The 21,891-nt window shown below is 37.5% G+C and overlaps 1 protein-coding gene across 1 annotated transcript in view; it reads left to right on the top strand.

The window, feature by feature from the left end:
• Nucleotides 1-21,891, top strand: part of SCLT1 (sodium channel and clathrin linker 1) — a 252,003-nt gene that overhangs the window by 54,128 nt on the left and 175,984 nt on the right. Inside the window, 1 exon segment of the mRNA XM_005691258.3 lies at nucleotides 16,057-16,195. Coding sequence (XP_005691315.1) covers nucleotides 16,057-16,195 — 139 coding nt within the window.

The following is a 21,891-nucleotide window of genomic DNA, read 5'->3' as shown; positions in this document are numbered from 1 at the left end:
GTGAGTGAGAATGCATGATAAGGAGGAACATAGAATACAACTAAAATTAAGAAACATTGGGACCATCTCTGAGGATATGCTTGTTTTATTAGTTGCCTTCTACAGACTACATGGTCCCTTTCAGTAGTGGCACCCTTCTCATATAGCTGCTGCTCCTACTCTTTTAACCAAAAAGCTGATTCTCTGTTCTTTAGTCAAATCCTGAAGGTACCCATTCTTGGTACTTTGGTTGGTTTAAAGAACGGTCAGTACTTCTATTTGTCAGAGCACTTGATGTCAGTCAGTCTATGATAAGGCTACCCTTGAGAAATATGCAAAACGTTAGTCTCATTATAAATGTCTCTATGTAAAGAATATCCTGTGCTGTTCCCCAGATCATGGGCTATTGTCAAGGATTACTTAAGTCTGAGCACAGCAGACAATGTAACTATAACACATCCAGTTATAATTTTGATTACATCACCGGTTGGAGAAGGCTTAAGTGAGAGGATGAAAATTGAGCAGATCCTTTAAGAATGAGCAGGAGTTCATCAAATGAAAATTTGTATGTTTATTAAAGTACAGATCATTTACAGTGGCCATATCCCAGCATATTTATATAGGGAATTATGCACAAGCCTGGAATAGTGGGCAGAGCCCAGATAGAATAAGACCTTGCATGCTCATTTCAGTTCAGTTCAGTCACTCAGTTGTGTCCGACTTTTTGTGACCCCAGGGACTGCAACACGCCAGGCCTCCCTGTCCATCACCAGCTCCTGGAGCCTGCTCAAACTCATGTCCATCAAGTCGATGATGCCATCCAACCATCTCATCTTCTGTCGTCCCCTTCTCCTCCTGCCTTCAATATTTCTCAGCATCAGCGTCTTTTCAAATGAGTCAGTTCTTCACATCAGGTGGCCAAAGTATTAGAGTTTCAGCTTCAGGATCAGTCCTCGCAATGACTATTCAGGACTGATCTCCTGTAGGATTGACTGGTTGGATCTCCTTGCTGTCCAAGGGACTCTCAAGAGTCTTCTTCAATACCACAGTTCAAAAGCCTCAATACTTCGGCTCTCAGCTTTCTTTATAGTCCAACTCTCACATCCAAACACGACTGCTGGAAAAACCATAGCTTTGACTACACAGACCTTTGTTGGCAAAGTAATGTCTCTACTTTTTAATATGCTGTCTAGATTGCTCATAACTCTTCTTCCAGGGACCAAGTGTCTTTTAATTTCATGGCTGTGGTCACCATTTGCATTGATTTTGGAGCAAAATGAACAGTCTTTCTACTGTTTCCCCATCTATTTGCCATGAAGTGATGGAACCGGATGCCGTGATCTTAAGTTTTCTAAATGTTGAGTTTTAAGCCAAACTTTTAACTCTTCTCTTTCATGTTCATCAAGAGGATCTTTAATTCTTCTCTGCGTTCTGCCATAAGGGTGGTGTCATCTGCATATCTGAGTTTATTGATATTTCTCCCAGCAATCTTAATTCCCGCTTGTGCTTCATGCAGCCTGGCATTTTGCATGATGTACTCTGCATATAAGTTAAATAAGCAGGATGACAATATACAACCTTGAGGTACTCCTTTCCCAGTTTGGGAACCAGTTTGTTGTTCGATGTCTGGTACTAACTGTTGCTTCTTGACCTGCATACCAGTTTCTCAGGAGGCAGGTCAGGTGGTCAGGTATTCCCATCTCTTTTAGAATATTCTACAGTTTGTTGTGATCCACACAGTCAAAGGCTCTGACATAGTCAATAAAACAGAAGTAGATGTTTTTTCTGGAACTCTCTCGCTATTTCGATGATCCAACAGGTCTTGGCAGTTTGATCTCTGGTTCCTCTGCCTTTTCTAAATCCAGCTTGAACATCTGGAAGTTCACGGTTCAGGTACTATTGAAGCCTGGCTTGGAGAATTTTGAGCATTACTTTGCTAGCTTGTGAGATGAGTGCAATTGTGCAGTAGTTTGAACATTGTTTGGCATTGCTGTGGGATTGAAATGAAAATTGACTTTTTCTAGTCCTGTGGCCACTGCTGAATATATGCTCAGTCAAGGAATTTAAACTTGTACTACAGATGGTGTAGGGAGCTCTTCAGGGATTTTAAACACAGGAGAGTGTACTGTTGAAGGATTGTACTCAGTGGCACTTCAGAATTTGAAAATTCCAATTTTTTTCTGGAAAGAATATATATGAGTCACTGTAGACGCAGAACGGGAAGCAACAGTTGTAGATATCAGGCTGTTCTGTATTAATCCCCAAAGGAAACACTGCCCCATGGTGGTGATGTCAGTACCTTCACCCAGGAAGCTTGGACTTAATGATGAATAAAGTCTGTAAGGGGAGGGGAGGCATGTAGAGGGGTTGTACAAGGCAGTTGTCTAGAATGTTTTGTGATTGTATTTGTCTTACTCTCTCTTCTCTCTTACAGAGTTCTAAAATTCACTAACACTATTCCCTGTTCCCTTCTCTATTTTAAGATCTACAAAATTGAGATGTAGCTGTAGGGAACAGCATATCAGATTAATAAGCAGCAATTTTTATTTTTAATATTGTGTAAAAGAAATGGTGCATCTTACTATCCATGAAAAATTCAGTTCAAAAACAAACTGTTAGAATTGTTTGATTCATCTTTGTCCACTCAAAGATTTAGAAAGTTGTCTTGCCGATTTATAATTGGTTAAAATTTCAGAACTGCAATTTCTGACTGGGTAATTTTCCTAGTATTAGTACTTTAATCTGTCTGGAGCTCAGTTTCTTTCTTTTTTTTAATTTGAAGTTTAGGTGATTAACAATGCTGTGCCAGTGCCTACTGTACAGCCAAATGACTTAAGTTATAAACATATATACATTCTTTTTTTATATTCTTTTCCATTATGATTTATCACAGAATTTTGCAAACAGTACCCTGTGCCATACATTGGGTTGTTTATTCATTCTAAATGTAGTAGTTTGCATCTACCAACCCCAAACTCCCAGGACATCCCGCCTTTCTCCCTCTTGCCACCCACAAGTCTGTTCTCTATTCCATAGATTAAGAAGCTGAGTTTTACCTTGTATGTATTCCAGTTAGCGTTCCACTGTGTATAGGTACCGCATTTTCCTTATCCATTCATCTGTTGATGGACATTTAGGTTGTTTCCATGTTTTGGCTATTGTAAAAAGTGCAGCTGTGAACATAGAGGTGCATGTATCTTTTCGAGTTATAGTTTTGACCAGGCATATTGCCAGGAGTGGGATAGATAGATCATATGGTAATTCTGTTTGTAGTTTTCTGAAGAATCTTCATACTGTTTTCTGTAGTGGCTATATCAACTTGCCTTCCCACCAGCAACATACTAGGTAAAACTCAGTTTCTTAATCTATGAAATGAGGGATTGGGACTGGATTTCACTTTTATTGTCTGTATATTTTTGTGATTATACTACGTGCTTTTTAAGTATCTTTTGAACTAATACTGCAAGTGGTAAAATAGAAAAATAATAAAAAACATAAATAACTTAAAAGGCATAGATACATAATAATTCAATGTAAAGTACCATATTTTAGTCAGAAACAGTTACTTTTATTAATTCAGTCATATGGTACATAGCATAAAATATAGTACAAACCCTCTTTCCTTTCTAGATCAGTAGTCAGTCTGTAGATTGAAAGAGACAAAATGCGTACAACATGCATACTTTAAAATTTTTTACTTTGACTTAATATGAATGTCCACTTATTTAATTTTTTATATAATGCCTAAGCTGAGCGCAGAAGAATTGATGCTTTTGAACTGTGGTGTTGGAGAAGACTCTTGAGAGTCCCTTGGACTGCAAGGAGATCCAACCAGTCCATTCTGAAGGAGATCAGTCCTGGTTGTTCATTGGAAGGACTGATGTTGAAGGTGAAGCTCCAATACTTTGGCCACTTGATGCAAAGAGCTGACTCATTTGAAAAGACCCTGATGCTGGGAAAGATTGAGGGCAGGAGGAGAAGGGGACGATGGAGGATGAGATGGTTGGATGGCATCACCGACACAATAGACATGGGTTTGGGTGGACTCTGGGAGTTGGTGATGGACAGGGAGGCCTGGCGTGCTGTGGTTCATGGGGTTGTAAAGAGTCGGATATGGCTGAGCAACTGAACTGAAGATCTTTACTTTGAGTAAGACTACTAATTATAGTTGTTTGTTGTCTTTTACACATAAAGCATGGAGAATAATTTGTTCTTTATAGCTTCCAGTTTCAGTTTCTTTGAAGAAGGGTAAGAACTTAGAGATCCTTTTGATCTCCTTTTGATCCTCTGATTTCATAATTTCTCTGACTTTTTATAATTATTTTACCTACCTCTAATTCAATAGCAGCTATTTAATAAATCATTTTTATTGAGCCTTTCATATTCAGCTTAGGTTTCATAGGAAAAAACCCAGCTCTTTTGTACTTTTGTTCATTTTGCATCATATTTAATTACATTGTACAATTATAATAACAGTTTATGGCTGATATAGTAGATTGGCCTAACATCTGTTCCACCCTCCTTTATTATAGTATACCTTCTTATACTGCAGAGTCTGGAAAATCAAAATCTAGTTCAGAATGTGAATTGGGTTCTGCTAATGGTAAGCACATGTAAATGACCTAAATCAGGAGATAAGTAGGAGGAAAGCATTCTCTGGGAATCTGTTTTTGTGGATGAGAATCTAACAAGTGTAGTGTGGCCCTAGTGCCAATAATTCTTGCAACTGCTTCTGTCAAAGCTAAGTCAGGGTGTTCCTGCAGGCATTACCACTGGCAGTACTTCCTGATCCCAGGATCTCAGCTAAACTAAAGAGGTGTGTTCCTAGAATCAGCAGTCAGCATATCTGCTTCCTGATTGTCCAGCTTCCTAATCATGGTCTGTGTGGTCTCAGCAAAACAGTTCTGCAGTATAAATCAATAAGATTGACTTTTTCTTTTTTTTAAGCATTTGCACGAGAAAATAGAGATCAGCTAATTGATGGTGACTGCAGACAAAGCAACTATGCAGAGAAATGTGGTTCTACTGTTATTAATAACACCATTTATTTTCACAAACTTTTATGTGATTTCATGTCTCCTCTTACTTTGAAACCATCCACATGCCAGGAAACTTACTCCTTTTTCTTTTTTCTACCATTCTTACATTTTGACTTGGTTATATATTTGAATAAATGCACCTAGGACCAGAACTCTCTTACTATCTTGTGTATAATAGCTCTTCAAATGTTTTGCGTGTGTGTGCTCTGTTGTGTCCGACTCTTTGCAGTCCCATGGGCTCTAGCCCTCCACACTGTCCGTGGGATTTTTCAGCAAGAATACTGGAGTGGGTTGCCATTTCCTCCTCCAGGGATCTTCCCAACCCAGGGACTGAACTGCATCTCCTCATCTCCTGCATTGGCATGCAGGTTCTTTGCCACTGATCCACTTGGGCAGCCCCCAAATGTTTGTTGAACCTACTTAAATTGTTGTTGCTGTTTAGCTGCTAAGTCGTGTCTGATTCTTTAGCAATGCCATGGACTGCAGCCTGCCGCGCAACTCTGTGATAGTATTTTCCAGGCAAGAATACTGGAGTGGGTTGCCATTTCCTTCTCCAGGGAATCTTCCTGACCCAAGGATTGAACCCACTTCTCCTACTTTGCAGGCAGATTCTTTACCACTGAGCCACCAAGGAAGCCCTTACTTAAATTATTAATATCTAATTTTCAAGATTCATTAACCATACATAAAAAGTAATGCTTTGAAAAAGATTCCTTAAAAATCTTTGCATTACTTAAATGACTTTATTTTTTCAACTCTACTGCTAAGATCTTTGGAGAATTAGATAACATGTATTTACTTAGTATTTATAAATATTATATTACACTATATATTATTTCAAAGAAACAAGGGCAAAAATAAGAGATATAAAAGATACAAAGAGCAAAGAACAAGTTTGAGTATCTATATATATATATTTTTTTCTGCTTCTATTACTCATCTATGAACCAACAGGAATATACTATGTTTTCAAGACACATAAAACATTTTAATAAACATGGACTGCAAACCCTGTCCATCATATAAATGCATACATACTGCGGGGGACGCTCTGCAGAAAGAGAGAGGCAGTGGAACTTCGCTCAGCAAAGCCGAGGGGTTCCGAGGAGAGGTGAGCCTGCTGTCCGCCAACCCAGCCCCTCGGCGAGCGAGAGAGAATCAGACGCGACAGGGGTTCCGTCTAAGCAGTTCTGCTTTATTGCCACAAACTCTTGGTTTGTATAGGCAAGCAGAGGGGGTTTTGGGAGGGACTTTCCATAGTTGCACCAATCACGTTAAAGGTCAAATCTTAATATACCATAGTTGCACCAATCACGTTAAAGGTCAAGTCGTCATCCACTTCATTATAACAGGAGTCTATGGTGAGCACGGGCTGTCCACCTGCACGGAAATCAAGAGAGCCAATCAAAAGTTTTGACAAACAACTTACACCACGCCCTCATCTCTTCCACCAGGTGCCATCTTAGCTCTAAACCTCGAAGCTAGCCCTTCTTTTTTAAGGTTTCCCATTTAGGGCCCCACAACATACAAATTAAGCACAAACCACATCATAAATTAGAAATAATAGTATGTGGGTGTAAAGAATTTCTCTTAACTACATTTTCAACTAACTCCTGATATAAAGAGGGATTGAAAATTAAAATTAAAAACTGAATAAAATCAACAGCATTATCAGACTAGTGAGATGCACCCAAACTAGTGCTCAGAACATTTTTAATTAATTGTAGACAAGTTAATTAGAGAGTTTTGTTTGCAGTAGTGGCATCAGACTCCTGAGAAAAACTGGAGAATCTGGACAAATACTAGAAGATCTTGAAAAAAATTTGACAATAATCAAATCTGTTTAAATGAATTGGCGTCGCTGTAGAATTGTAGAGCAAAGACCTGGAAAAGAAAGAGTGCAGGGAAGTGAATCTGATTTGGGGTTACTTTTTGCTGGATTTATCTCCCTGTGTTAGAAGAAGTGAGGAGAGGTTGAGAATGAGCAGAGCTTGAAGCAAATTCATGGAGCAAGAGAAATAAAAAGTGAAATTCAGGGCCCATCAGACTTGAGGGTGGGTGGCTCAGGAACATCCAGGCTTTGAAGTTAAGGGTGATTCCCTCAAAATAAACTACTCCCAGAAAGAACTGAAACATGACTCTGAATTATCTGAATCTTTGATGTTGGTATAGCATAATCAGGGATTGATAATATCCCTCTCCACCTGAAAAAAAAAGAAAAGGAAGTCTTTTAGAAAAAGATAACATCATTGCTAGGCCTCAAAGTATCTCTCTAAGTTTTGGTGATATCTGGCTCATATCTGGTGTAAAAAGAGCTAGTAGCAGTAAGATTGAAGACAACATGGTTGAAAAAAATCATAAAAAACAGTATGCAATAGAAACAGACTCACAGGTTTGGTCTTTATGTTAAATGGTCTCTATGTTAAATGAGATAAGACACAGTTTTGAGAATTTCTATAAAAGAACTAAAAACTCTCAAAGGACCAAATGGAGATTGTAGAACTAGAAAAAATGCAGTTAATCAAAATGAGACAAATGAGATATTACTGAAGAGTTAATGGAATGCAACCCAAGTCAGAAGGAAATATTCAGAATGAAAACAATATTCAGAAGAGAGAGAAGGGGATAGAAAATGCAAAACAAAAACTAAGAGACATATGGGATATAGTGAAAAGAACTAAAATTCATATAGCTTGAGTTCCAGAGAAAGCAGAGAGACATCAGTCCACAAATTAAAAACACACCATGTGTCATGAGCAGGATAATTCAAAAGTACTATACCTAGGTGCATTATTATGAAGTAACAGAAAACCAAAGAGAAAAAATCAAGCAGGTAGAGATTATCTTCACAGTAGCAGCAATACCATATTAACTGACTTCTCAACAAAAAATACTGGAAAATAGGAGACAGTGGAATATTTAATTAATATATTTGTTTTAATTGCATGCAGGCTAACTACTTTACAATTTTGTGGTGGTTTCTGCCATACATTGACAGGAAGCAGCCATGAGTGCATATGTGTCCCACAATCCTGAACCCCTCCTCCCACATCCTTCCCCACTCCACCCCTCTGGGTTGTCCCAGAGCACCAGCTTTAGGTGCCCTACTTCCTTCATCCAATTTGCACTGGTCATCTGTTTTACATATGGTAGTATACATGTTTCAATGCTATCCCGCCCTACCCTCACCACCTCCCACAGAGTCCAAAAGTCTGTTCCTTACATCTGTGTCTCTTTTGCTGTCTTGCATATAGGATTAAATTCCATATATATGCATTAATATACTGCATTGGTGTTTCTCTTTCTGACGTACTTTACTCTGTATGATAGGCTCCAGTGTCATCCACCTCATTAGAACTGACTCAAATGCATTCTTTTTTATAGCTAAGTAATATTCCATTGTGTATATGTACTACAGCTTCCTTATCCATTTGTCTGCTGATGGACATCTGGGTTCCCCCCATGTCCTAGCTAGTAAACAGTGCTGCAGTGAACATTGGGGTACATGCGTCTCTTTCAATTCTGGTTTCTTCAGTGTGTGCCCAGCAGTAGGATTGCTGGGGTCATATGGCAGTTCTATTTCTAGTTTTTTAAGGAATCTCCACACTGTTCTCCATAGTGGCTGTACTAGTTTCATTCCCACCAACAGTGTAAGAGGGTTCCCTTTTCTCTACACCCTCTCCAGCATTTATCGCTTGTAGACTTTTGGATCGCAGCCATTCTGACCGGTGTGAGATGGTACCTCATTGTGGTCTTGATTTGCATTTCTCTGATAATGAGTGATATTGAGCATCTTTTCGTGTGTTTGTTAGCCATCTGTATGTCATCTTTGGAGAAATGTCTATTTAGTTCTTTGCCCCATTTTTGATTGGGTCATTTATTTTTCTGGTATTGAGCTGCATGAGCTGCTTGTATATTTTGGCAATTAATTCTTTGTCAGTTGCTTTGTTTGCTCTTATTTTCTCCCATTCTGAAGGCTGCCGTTTCATCTTGCTTATAGTTTCCTTTGGACTTCCCTGGTGGCTCAGACAGTAAAGCGTTAGTCTACAATGCGGGAGACCTGGGTTCGATCCCTGGGTTGGGAAGATCCCCTGGAGAAGGAAATGGCAATCCACTCCAGGACTGTTGCCTGGAAAATCCCATGGACAGAGGAGCCTGGTAGGCTGCAGCCCATGGGGTCGCACTTTGTTGTGCAAAAGCTTTTAAGTTTAATTAGGTCTTAGATCCCATTTGTTTATTTTTATTTTATTTCCATTACTCTGGAAGGTGGCTTATAGACGATCTTGCTGTGGTTTATGTCAGAGAGTGTTCTTCCTATGTTTTCCTCTAAGAGTTTTATAGTTTCTGGTCTGACATTTAGATCTTTAATCCATTTTGAGTTCATCTTTGTATGGTGTTAGAAAGTATTCTAGTTTCATTCTTTTACAGGTGATTGACCAGTTTTCCCAGCACCACTTGTTAAAGAGATTGACAGTGGAATATTTTTAAAGTACTGAAAGAAAAGCTTTTAATATACAGTTTTTTTACCCAGTGAACTATCCTTCAGAAGAAAGGCCAGATGAAAAGAAATTGAGAACACTATCTTTAGAAAAATTGAAGACAATCCTAAACAGATAATCTACCTGAAGAAAATTAATAATCCCAGATGAAAGCTTAGAATTATAGGAAAGGGTAACTGTGTGAAAAGCCCAATGACTATCAGCTATTCCAAAGTGATAATAATGTCTCTAAAATATCTATAGAGAATTAAATATTAGGTTGGTGCAAAAAAAAGTAATTGTGATTTCAGACTGTGAATTTTGAATCATCATAACTAGGGTTATGGGTTTATTAATCAAAATAGGAATCATTACAATCAACACATTTTTGCTAATGAGAAGTAAGTTTGTTTATTCCTGTATCATAAAAATCCATGTCTCTGGATTCAACAAACTCTTCGAAAGGATTTTCTGCCTTGTGAAAGCACTTTCCCTGCAAAAAGTTGTCAAGATGCTTAAAGAAGTGATAGTCGGTTGGTGAGAGGTGAGGTGAAATATGGCAGATGAAGCAAAACTTTGTAACCCAGTTCGTTCAACTTCTGAAGCATTGGTTGTGCAGAAGAATCGGGCCTTTTCTGTTGATTAATGCCAACTTCAGGCGTGGCTGTTCTCGTACATCTCGTTGATTTTGCTGAGCATACTTCTTAGATGTGATGGTTTCACTGAGATTCAGAAAGCTGTAATGGATCAGATGGGCAGCAGACCACCAAAGAGTGGCCATGACCCATTTTTTTTTAATGTAAGTTTGACTTTGGAAAGTGCTATCTAGCTGCTTCTTGGTCCAGCCACTGAGCTGCGCATGGCTGGTTGTCATATAAAATCCACTTTCGGACACATGTCACAATCTGATTGAGAAATGATTCATTGTTGTTGCATAGAGTAAGAGAAGACACTTCAAAACGGCAGCATTTTGATTTTCTATCAGCTCATGAGGCACTCACTTACCAAGCCAAAACATGATAGCAATAAGATAAATTTAGGAAAAGGGTATTTGGAGTTAAAATATTCTCAGGTTCTAGCATTGCCCCAAAGAGATATAATGCTAATTTATTTTAGAGTTTGATTATTCAGTGATGCATGTTATAATCTTCAAAAGTAAAGCAAAAGATCATGTAACTGCCAACCCAGATAATAGAGTAGAAAAATGGAGTAGTAAAAAATAATCTAAAAGCATGAAAGAAGAGAACAATCAATAACGGACAGGGCAAATAGAAAGCAAATACTGAAATAGATATAAGCTCAGATACATTACTAATTACATAAGATTTCAGTGTACTACATGCTACAGTTAAAAGACAGTGATTTATCAGAGGAATTAAAAAGGACACTTACATATTTCTTATCAGACAGAGTTCTAAAATACAAGAATATTGAATGGTTGCAAATAAGAGAATGGAGAATAAATAAACCATGCAAGTGCAAACTGAAAGAAAACGGGTAAAATCAGGCATATTAATAGTAGACCTTAATGTAAGAGAATATTATAAATAGCGATATTTCATAATGTTAAAAGATATGACAGTTTAAAATTTGCAAGAACCCAATAACAAAGCCTTAGGATAGAAAATTTCCAATTTTCTGTTTTTTTTTTTTTTTTAAGTTTAGAAAAATTCAGTGATAGCGTTGAATGGCAAAACAGACAACTCCACCAGCTGGAAGGAAATATAAACAGATTGTTCCTCAGTAATTGAAAGGAAAACTCAAAAAAGAGTATTTGAACCATGCAGTTGACATGGGTCATCGTGGAGAGGTCTGACAGAATGTGGTCTTCTGGAGAAGGAAATGGCAAACCGCTTCAGTACTCTTGGCCTTGAGAACTCATGAGCTGTATGAAAAGGCAAAAAGATATTACATGAAAGATGAACTCCCCAGGTCGGTAGGTGCCCAATATGCTACTGGAGAAGAGTGGAGAAATAACAGAAAGAATGAAGAGACAGAGCCAAAGCGAAAACAGCACCAAGTTGTGGGTATGAGTGGTGATGGAAGTAGAGTCTGATGCTGTAGGGAGCAATACTGCATAGGAACCTGGAATGTTAGGTTCATGAATCAAGGCAAATTGGAAGTAGTCAAACAGGAGATGGCAAGAGTGAACATCCACATTTTAGGAATCAGTAAACTAAAATGGACTGGAATGGCAAATTTAATTCTGATGACCACCATATCTACTACTGAAGGCAAGAGTCCTTTAGAAGAAATGAAGTAGCCCTCACAGTCAATAAGAGTCCAGCATGCAGTGCTTGGGTGCAAGTACTGAAACCCCAAATTGTAAGACATTTGGAGAATTAGGGCATTTGGGCAAGAGACAGCAGGATTGCAAACTGTGAGATTAAAACCCTTTCTCCAAATACTTCAGATACTAAAGCAAAATTAAAAAAAAAAACTACATATAGGTAGTCCTTGCTTTGCATATCAGTGCAGAACTCTGAAAATGTCCTTGCAAGGACAAGGTGTGTCCAAGTTGACAGAATAGGAAAACCCTGAACTCAGCTTCTCTAACCACAGCAAAATTACAACTGTTTGAAGAGCAGCTGTCAATGAGAATCACTTGAATTCAGCAGAAAATATTTTTACAACTAAAGGAAGGAACCAAAACAAGATGGGTAGAACTTCCCTGGCAATCCAGTGGTTAAGATGGCAGGCTTCCGCTGCAAGGGGCGTGTATTCCATCCCTGGTCAGGGAACTAAGATCCTGCATGCTGCATAGAGTGGCCGAAAGATTAAGGGAAAAAAAGGGTAGGAGAGGGCAGAGACATAATGTAGGCACAGCCTCAGGTAGGTGACCCACAAACTGGAGGATAATCACAGTCACAGAAGTTTTCCCTAAAGAGCAAAGGGTCCAAGCCACACGTCAGACTCCTGAGCTCAGGGTCCTGCACCAGGAAGCTAAGCCCTCAAAACTTGTGGCTTTGAAAGCCAGTGGGATTTGAATATTGGAGAGCCAGAGGAAACAGAAACTCCCCTCCTAAAGAGCACACACAGAATCTCAGTTGCTCTGAGTCCCAGAACAGAAGCAGTAACTGGAAAGGAACCTGTTAGGACCCACTTGCTGATCTTGTAGAGTCTCCTAGACAGGGAGGGGGCAACTAAGATAAAGAAACTGAGACCAAAAGAGGTTAAGTAACATGTTCAAGGTCACATAGCAAACAAAGTGACAGATCCTGGCTTCTGATTCAGGAAGTTTGGATATACTGCAAGGAAATCAAACCAGTCAGTCCTAAGGAAATCAACTCTAAATCTAAATGTTCATTGGAAGGACTGATGCTGAAGCTCCAATACTTTTGCCACTTTATGTGAAGAGCCAACTCATTGGAAAAGATCCTTATCCTGGGAAAGATTGAAGGCAAAAGGAGAAGCGGATGGCACAGGATGAGATGGTTAGATAGTATTCCCCAACTCAATGGGCATGAATTTGAGCAAACTGGGAGATAGTGAAGAATGGAAAGCCTGGCTTGCTGCAGTCCATGCAGTCACAAAGAATCAGATACAACTTAGCAACTGAACAACAACAAATTTGCTCTTAACCAATAAAGGTTTTGTTTTTTAATATTGAATTATAGTTGCTGTACAATATTATGTGTTACAGATGAACAATATGGTGATTCTCAATGTTTATACTTCATTTATTGTCTAGTCACTAAGTTGTAACCGACTGTTTTGTGAACCCATGGACTGTAGCCCACCAGGCTCCTCTGTCCATAGGATTTTCCAGGCAAGAATACTGGAGTGGGTTGCCATTTCCTTCTCCAGGGGCTCTTCCTGAACCAGGGGTTGAACCCACGTCTCCTGCCTGGCAGGTGTATTCTTTACCACTGAACCACCTGTACTTCATTTATTTGTTGTTCAGTTGCTAAATCATGTCCGATTCTTATGCAACCCCATGGACTGTAAGCCTGCTAGGATCCTCTGTCCATGAGATTTCTAGACAAAAAATATTGGAGTAGGTTGCCATTTCCTTCTCCAGAGGATCTTCCTGACCCAGGCATTGAACCTACATCTCTTTCACTGCAGGTGGCTTCTTTACTGTTGAGCCACCAGGGAAGCCCCATACGTCCTTTAGAGTTAATATAAAATATGGGCTATATTCCCTGTGTTGTACAAGATGTTTTCTTAGCTTATTTTGTATTTAATAAATTGTACCTCTTAATCCACTACCCCTACACTGCATCTCCCCCCTGCCTTCACCCCACTGGTAACAGATTATTGCCTTGTGAGTTTTATTGTATCTGATGAACTTTGTTTTCAATAAACATGTTTTAAAATTTCAGATTGTATTTTTCTAGTTTCAGTGGAGATTGTAGTATTAGTAGGTAATTCTGTTTAGATTATTCTATAGTGAAAGTGAAGTCGCTCAGTCGTGCCCGACTCTTTGTGACCCCATGGACAGTAGCCTTCACCAACCTCCTCTGTCCATGGGATTTTCCAGGTAAGAGTACTGGAGTGGGTTGCCATTTCCTTCTCCAGGGAATCTTCCTGACCCAGGGATCGAACTCAGGTCTCCCACATTGTAGACAGACACTTTACCATCTGAGCCACTGCTTATTCCCAGATTATTCTATAGAGATAGATGCAATTCCCTTGAGAAATTTTTACCTTGAGATATGTTTAATATAAATGATTTTTCTGGTTATAAATATACAAATTCAAAATTTTCAAGTTTTTCTAATGTTAAAAACCATTTTCCCTTCTGTGTCTATATTATACACCTAATTTTTTGATAATTTTAAATTACTAAAATATTTGAATTTAATGAATAGTTTGTAATTTATGAAATAGATTTCTGAAATATTTGTCATTTATGAAATATTTATAATTTAATATAAGATTAAAGTTGAATTTAAGACTTTCAAAATTACCATCAAGCTTATTTAAGAAAGTGCTGGCAAATAAAGTCTTGATTTCATAACCATCAAGAATTTTATTCTATATGAACTAGACCTAGTCAGAAATCAAATGAGTTTTGTGAAACACAGTGAAGAAATTAACACAAAATTCTATAATCCCCTTTCCATTTCATTAACTAGATGAAATTATTTAATTTTTTTCTGAATGACTTGTTTATCAGTGAATAAGGTATAATATCAGAATTTTATCTGTTTGAAAAATTAAAATTTTCCTAGGACAAACTGAATTGTGTATCTTTGAATTGATCAATTTAACTAATTCAAAATTTTGATGTATTTTTTTAAATATTTTATTTTATTTTATTTATTTATTTATTTATTTTTACTTTAAAATACTGTATTGGTTTTGCCATACATCAACATGAATCCGCCATGGGTGTACATAAGTTCCCACTCCTGAAGCCCCCTCCCACATCCCTCCCCATACCATCCCTCTGGGTTATCCCAGTGCACCAGCCACAAGCATCCTGTATCCTGCATCAAACACAGACTGGCGATTCGTTTCTTATATGATATTATACATGTTTCAATGCCATTCTCCCAAATCATCCCACCCTCTTCCTCTCCCTCTCCCACAGAGTCTAAAAGTCTGTTCTGTACATCTGCATCTCTTTTGCTGTCTCACATACAGGGTTATCATTACCATCCTTCTAAATTCCATATATATGTGTTAGTATACTGTATTGGTGTTTTTCTTTCTGGCTTACTTCACTGTGTATAATCGGCTCCAGTTTCATCCACCTCATTAGAACTGATTCAAATGGATTCTTTTTAATGGCTGAGTAATACTCCATTATGTATATGTACCACAGCTTTCTTATCCATTCATCTGCTGATGGACATCTAGGTTGCTTCCATGTCCTGGCTATTATAAACAGTGCTGCGATGAACATTGGGGTACACGTGTCTCTTTCAATTCTGGTTTCCTCGGTGTGTATGCCCAGCAGCGGGATTGCTGGGTCATAAGGCAGTTCTATTTCCAGTTTTTTAAGGAATCTCCACACTGTTCTCCATAGTGGCTGTACTAGTTTGCATTCCCACCAACAGTGTAAGAGGGTTCCCTTTTCTCCACGCCCTCTCCAGCATTTATTGCTTGTAGACTTTTGGATCACAGCCATTCAGGCTGGTGTAAAATGGTACCTCATTGTGGTCTTGATTTGCATTTCTCTGATAATGAGTGATGTTGAGCATCTTTTCATGTGTTTGTTAGCCATCTGTATGTCTTCTTTGGAGAAATGTCTATTTAGTTCTTTGGCCCATTTTTTGATTGGGTCATTTATTTTTCTGGAATTGAGCTGCATGCATTGCTTGTGTATTTTTGAGATTAGTTGTTTGTTAGTTGCTTCATTTGCTATTATTTTCTCCCATTCCAAAGGCTGTCTTTTCACCTTGCTTATATTTTCCTTTGTTGTGCAGAAGCTTTTTTCTTGTGACTCATTATTTAATGATTTTTAAATACTTCTACATTTAGAGGACGACTTAGAAATGATTTTTGTGTAAATAGTGATTTTTGACCCAAATGTTGATTTAGTTGACCCTGAAACAATAACTGCTGTTACTAAAATTAGATTGTTGTTGTGTTCACTGTTTTTTCCAAAGGTTGCACAATGAATTAAAAGATGCTGTTGTTGCAAAGCAATTGGAGGCCCTTCCCTTTGGCACAGAGATGGGAAATGAGATATATACAGATGACGAAACAGTCAGGAATCTTCAAGAACAACTAAAACTGGCCAGTCAGGTGAGTAATATATTTATTATCCTGAATAAACAGAGAATTTCTAAAAATCTGTGATCAGTCATTATTTATGAATGATAATAGAATATCAAAATCATTAGCATGATGATTTCCTACAGTTTGCAAAATAGTTAACAGGTAACAAAACTTGTAATATGTACTCTTGCTGTATGTTACAGTTGCCATGTATATATTTTAATTGAATCCTAATTCTTTTGGCATGATTTTTTGTGTGTTGTGAAATATTTTAATGCAAAAGAAAATTTTTGAAGAAAAGAATCAATTATCCACTTGCCTAAACTTACATTTTTGCCCGTGTTTTCTTCTGATAACCATTTTCTTCAGTTTTCAAAGTTTGTGGAATTATATTTTTCTAAATTTACACTTCTTTTAGAATTATGCTTTTCTTCCTTTTTTCTTCCTGTATGGTTATTGAAATATTTGGGAAGCTATATTATTTATATCCTGTTTTTAGCATTGCAGTTTTTTCGGTTATATGTAAGAGAATGTTATTTTAATTTACAATTTTGTATGCCAGGTATCTCATATCTTCTATGGATTTGAATCCCATTTTTATACCTTCCTGTATTCCTCAGTTTCTTCATTTTATAAATGGGGATTAGAAATTCATTATTAAAATTTTGATTTTATAGTTATCTGTAAAAAGTTGAATTGTCTTTTATTCCTTGGAAATTTGGTTTTGGAATTCTTGGCTTTCAAAAGTGATATCATTTATTAATTAGATAGGCTATATATACCTTGTTAAGGAGCATTATGTAGCACTGAATTCTTTTTAACATATAAAGGGAAGGGATTTGAAAAGTAATAGAGGGGAAAAGATAATGAGGAAAGCATATTCTTTGCTCTGTTTTAGCCTAGTATTTCAGGAAGAATTTACTAACGTGCATGCATGCATGCATGCTAAATCGCTTCAGTCCTTTCTGACTCTTGCAAGCCTACAGACTGTAGCCCACCAGGCTCCCCTGTCCATGGGACTCTCCAAGCAAGAATACTAGACTGAGTTGCCATGCCCTCCTTCAGGGAATCTTCCCCACCCAGGGATCGAACTCATGTCTCTTACGTCTCCTGCAATGGCAACGTTACCACTCCTGCCACCTGGGAAGCCTATTAATGTTCACATATAAATAAATAAATGAAAATTAATTTAGACTTTAAAATGCTTTCTACAGACATTAAATACCTTTTGAAAGCTGTAGCAGAATATGCATTTCTTACTACTCTTAAAAAATGCTGTGACAGACATATGTAAAAGAACCCTCATTTGTACACCTTAAATATAGGCAGTGATTGTCAGCCACACCTCAATAAATACTTAAAAATTTAATTTATAAAAAAAAGCAGACTGCAGAACTAGATAAGATTTGTAGTTTCAAAAAACAAAACAAAACAAAAAAGAGAATTCTACTTCTCTGTGGTACTTTTGTTGCTATAATTTCTAACACTCAATTTTATTTTATTTTTTTTTAGTCACATTTGTTCTCATTCCTCACCCCTTTTCCCTCCTATCTTACCGTCTTTGCCTTTCTCCATCTATACCTTGCTTGGTCCCATATTATTTCTCTGAAGATGGTCCTTCCTTTTTGCTACATTTTGGGTTATTATTTCATAGTAAGTTTGGTGAGGTCCAGGATTGAGCAGTCAAAGTTGAAAAAGTTTGTGAAAGAAAATTTTGCCACAATATCTGCAATGTACTTTGTATATAAATGTGAAATTTTAACTGAGTGACAGTTCAAGCAGTTTTATAAAATGTTAATGAATCCATAAAATACGTTAAATGTTAATTCTGCTTATTACTTATACATTCATGTTTATGTATATTACTAAGTTCTATGTACAGTTGTTTTGGTATGCATCACTAGATTGAAAGACCTTTGTGTCATGCATGAAGACTAGGCGAATCCAAACTGAATAAATTGAAAACTAAATACAAGGCAATTTATAATAGAAAATTGAGAGAGAATTCTTTATTATATTATGCTTTATTAAAGCACTAAGTCTAAATAATAAGATTCAAATATCTTGATTTCACAAATATTTATTAGGTGTTTACTATATATGAGACACTGTAATTAGCGTTGATCATGCAGTGGAGAATATTGGCATCTCCTTTTGTGAAACACACGAGATTTTGAAGAAAAATCTGGTCAAACTTCTTGAGTTTGGTCCCATTCTACTTTCTCACTCTGTGATCTTGGGAAATCTTTTTGTGCTTCACCTTCTTCATTTATAAACAGAGATTATAGTAATTCTCCTTTTCTGGAGTTCTTAATATAATTAGTTTTAAATTCTCATAAAGCACATAGTGGAATGCCTAGCACATGTGTGAAAAAAATTACCTATTATTTTAATCATCTTTATTATTATTATTGCTAAAAAGCAAGATGAAGAATTAAAATTAGGTATAAAAAATTCTGTGTATCTCAAGTATAATTGTTTTGGGAGCCAGTAACACTGGTACAATATCAAGTTCAGTTCAGTCGCTTAGTCGTGTCTGACTCTTTGCAACCCCATGAACCACAGCACACCAGGCCTCCCTGTCCATCACCAACACCCAGAGTCCACCCAAACCCATGTCTATCGAGTCGGTGATGCCATCCAACCATCTCATCCACTGTCATCCCCTTCTCCTCCTATCCTCAATCTTTCCCAGCATCAAGGTCTTTTTAAATGAGTCAGCTCTCCACATCAGGTGTCCAAAGTATTGGAGTTTCAGCTTCAACATCAGTCCTTCCAATGAATACCCAGGACTGATCTCCTTTAGGATGGACTGGTTGGATATCCTTGCAGTAGAAGGGACTCGCAAGAGTCTTCAGCACCACAGTTCAAAAGCATCACTTCTTCAGCACTCAGCTTTCTTTATAGTCCAGCTCTCACATCCATACATGACCACTGGGAAAACCATAGCCTTGACTAGACGGACCTTTGTTGGCAAAGTAATGTCTCTGCGTTTTAGCATGCTATCTAGGTTGGTCATAACTTTCCTTCCAAGGAGTAAGCATCTTTTAATTTCCTGGCTGCAGTCACCATCTGCAGTGATTTTGGAGCCCAGAAAAATAAAGTCAGCCACTGTTTCCACTGTTGCCCCATCTATCTGTCATGAAGTGATGGGACCAGATGCCATGATCTTAGTTTTCTAGATGTTGAGCTTTAAGCCAACTTTTTAACTCTGCTCTTTCACTTTCATCAAGATGCTCTTTAGTCTTCTTCACTTTGTGTCATAAGGGTGGTGTCATCTGCATATCTGAGGTTATTGATATTTTTCCCGGCAATCTTGATTCCAGCTTGTACTTCCTCCAGCCCACCGTTTCTCATGATGTACTCTGCATATAAGTTAAATAAGCAGGGTGACAATATACAGCCTTGACGTATATTGGAACCAGTCTGTTGTTCCATGTCCAGTTCTAACTGTTGCTTCCTGACCTGCATACAGGTTTCTCAACAAGCAGATCAGGTGATCTGGTATTCCCATCTCTTTCAGAATTTTCCACAGTTTATTGTGATCCACACAGGCTTTGGCATAGTCAATAAAGCAGGAATAGATGTTTTTCCAGAACTCTCTCACTTTTTCCATGATCCAGCGGATGTTGGCGATTTGATCTCTGATTCCTCTGCCTTTTCTAAAACCAGGTTGAACATTTGGAAGTTCACGGTTCACGTATTGCTGAAGCCTGGCTTGGAGAATTTTGAGCATTACTTTACTAGCGTGTGAGATGAGTGCAGTTGTGCTATAGTTTGAGCATTCTTTGGCGTTGCCTTTCTTTGGGATTGCAATGAAAACTGACCTTTTCCAGTCCTGTGGCCACTGCTGAGTTTTCCAAATTTGCTGGCATATTGAATGCAACACTTTCACAGCATCATCTTTCAGGATTTGAAATAGCTCAGCTGAATTCCATCATCTCCATCCATAGATTTGTTCGTAGTGATGCTTCCTAAGGCCCACTTGACTTCGCATTCCAGGATGTCTAGCTGTAGGTGAGTGATCACACCATCGTGATTATCTGGGTTGTGAAGATCTTTTTTGTACAGTTTTTCTGTGTATTCTTGCCACTTCTTAATATCTTCTGCTTCTGTTAGGTCGCTACCATTTCTGTCCTTTATTACAATATCAAGTCCCTAACTAAATATTTTTAGTTTGAAATATTTTGTTTTCTCATAATAGTGTGATTTATAAAAATCTTTCTGGAGGGCATCTTGGCGGTAAAAGCCTAGAAATGCTTTTATCCTTTGACCAATTAATTTGATGGTGACATTACATAGATTTTAGGAACCTGTCCTAAGAAATTGTTATACATAAAAATATATGAATAAATATATTCATTGTAGTAATGTTTTGCTTGTGAAAAATTGGAAATTTTTTTTAATCTAAAATATGGGATCATTTCAGTTGTGTTTCTTTTTGCCAAATTATTGGTTATATATCAGTACAGTGGTTCTCAAATTTTAGTGTTTTTTATAATCACCTCGGGGCTTATTAAAATAAAGATTGTTATCCTCTTCCCCAAGTTTCTGATTCAAGAAGTCTAGAATATGAGTCAGTAACTTATGTTTCTTTCAGGTTCTAAGGTATCCCTGCCAGTCCTTTTAGAACCACTGGTCTAGGAGAATCTGGGCTTTCTACCTAGTATTCCAGATGATTTTTACCATCAGACACATTTGAAAAAATGCAGTTTTGAGATATGAGGCATTTTTATGACTATTCCATTGAAAATAAAACTGTCTTAAAAAAATAAAATGAATTTAGAAGGTCATTCCGCCAGGAGTTAGAAATCCAGCCTGAATTCTGGCTCCATATTGTACTTTTGTCTACAGATTTTAAACTAATAAAAGGTTTTAGAAGTCAGGATAATGGTTAATTTTGGAGGATTGTAGTATCAAGAAGAAAGGGGCAACTGGCTTAAAGGTACTGGTAATAACATTCTCTGTCTTGAACTGGTTGCTGGTCACGTGAGTGCACTCACTGTACAAATTTATGATTTGTGTATCTCTGAATGTTTATTATGCCTCAGAAAGTTTCTTTAGACCTTATAAATGTATTATTTATTTGAAATATATACTCATTATGTTCCAAAAATGCATATCTTTTCACTACACCATCTTACCTACCAATTAAAACTGAGAGAGGAATAGCTCTGACCTGGAATTTAAAAGCTTAGGCTTTAGAGACAAAGAGATGAAGATTTCTTCTTGATTCTGTCAGCAGCTTGCTGAGTGACTCCAGGCAAATGGCCTGAACCTTAGTTTCCACTTCTCTAAAAAGAGAATAATGCTTTTTCTATGATGGCTTAGTTTCTCAACCTTCTTGGTTTAAGAACCCCTCTTCAGTATACTTGAAAACCATTCAGGACTCCGAAAAGCATTTTTTTTGTGTGTGTGGGACATTTATCATATTACTAATTAAAACTAAGACATTTTTGTTTTATTTTTTTTAATTTGTTGATAATTTTATTTCTTTATTTGGCTGTGTTCCATCTTTGTTGCTGAGTGGGCTTTTTCTCTAGTTGGGGTAAGCAGGGGCTACTCCCTAGTTATAGACTTCTCAGTGTGGTGGTTTTTTTGTTGTAGAGCAGGGACTCTAGGACATGAGGGCTTCAATAGTTGCATCACACAGGCTCAATATTTGCGGCTCCCAGGCTCTAGATCACAGGCTCAATAGTTGTGGAGCATGGGCTTACTTGCTC

The sequence above is a fragment of the Capra hircus genome, chromosome 17, assembly GCF_001704415.2.
Source record: "Capra hircus breed San Clemente chromosome 17, ASM170441v1, whole genome shotgun sequence".
NCBI classification, from domain to species: Eukaryota; Metazoa; Chordata; class Mammalia; order Artiodactyla; family Bovidae; genus Capra; species Capra hircus.
The sequence above is the reverse complement of the archived record's forward strand: the minus strand, read 5'-3'. Positions and strand labels throughout refer to the sequence as shown.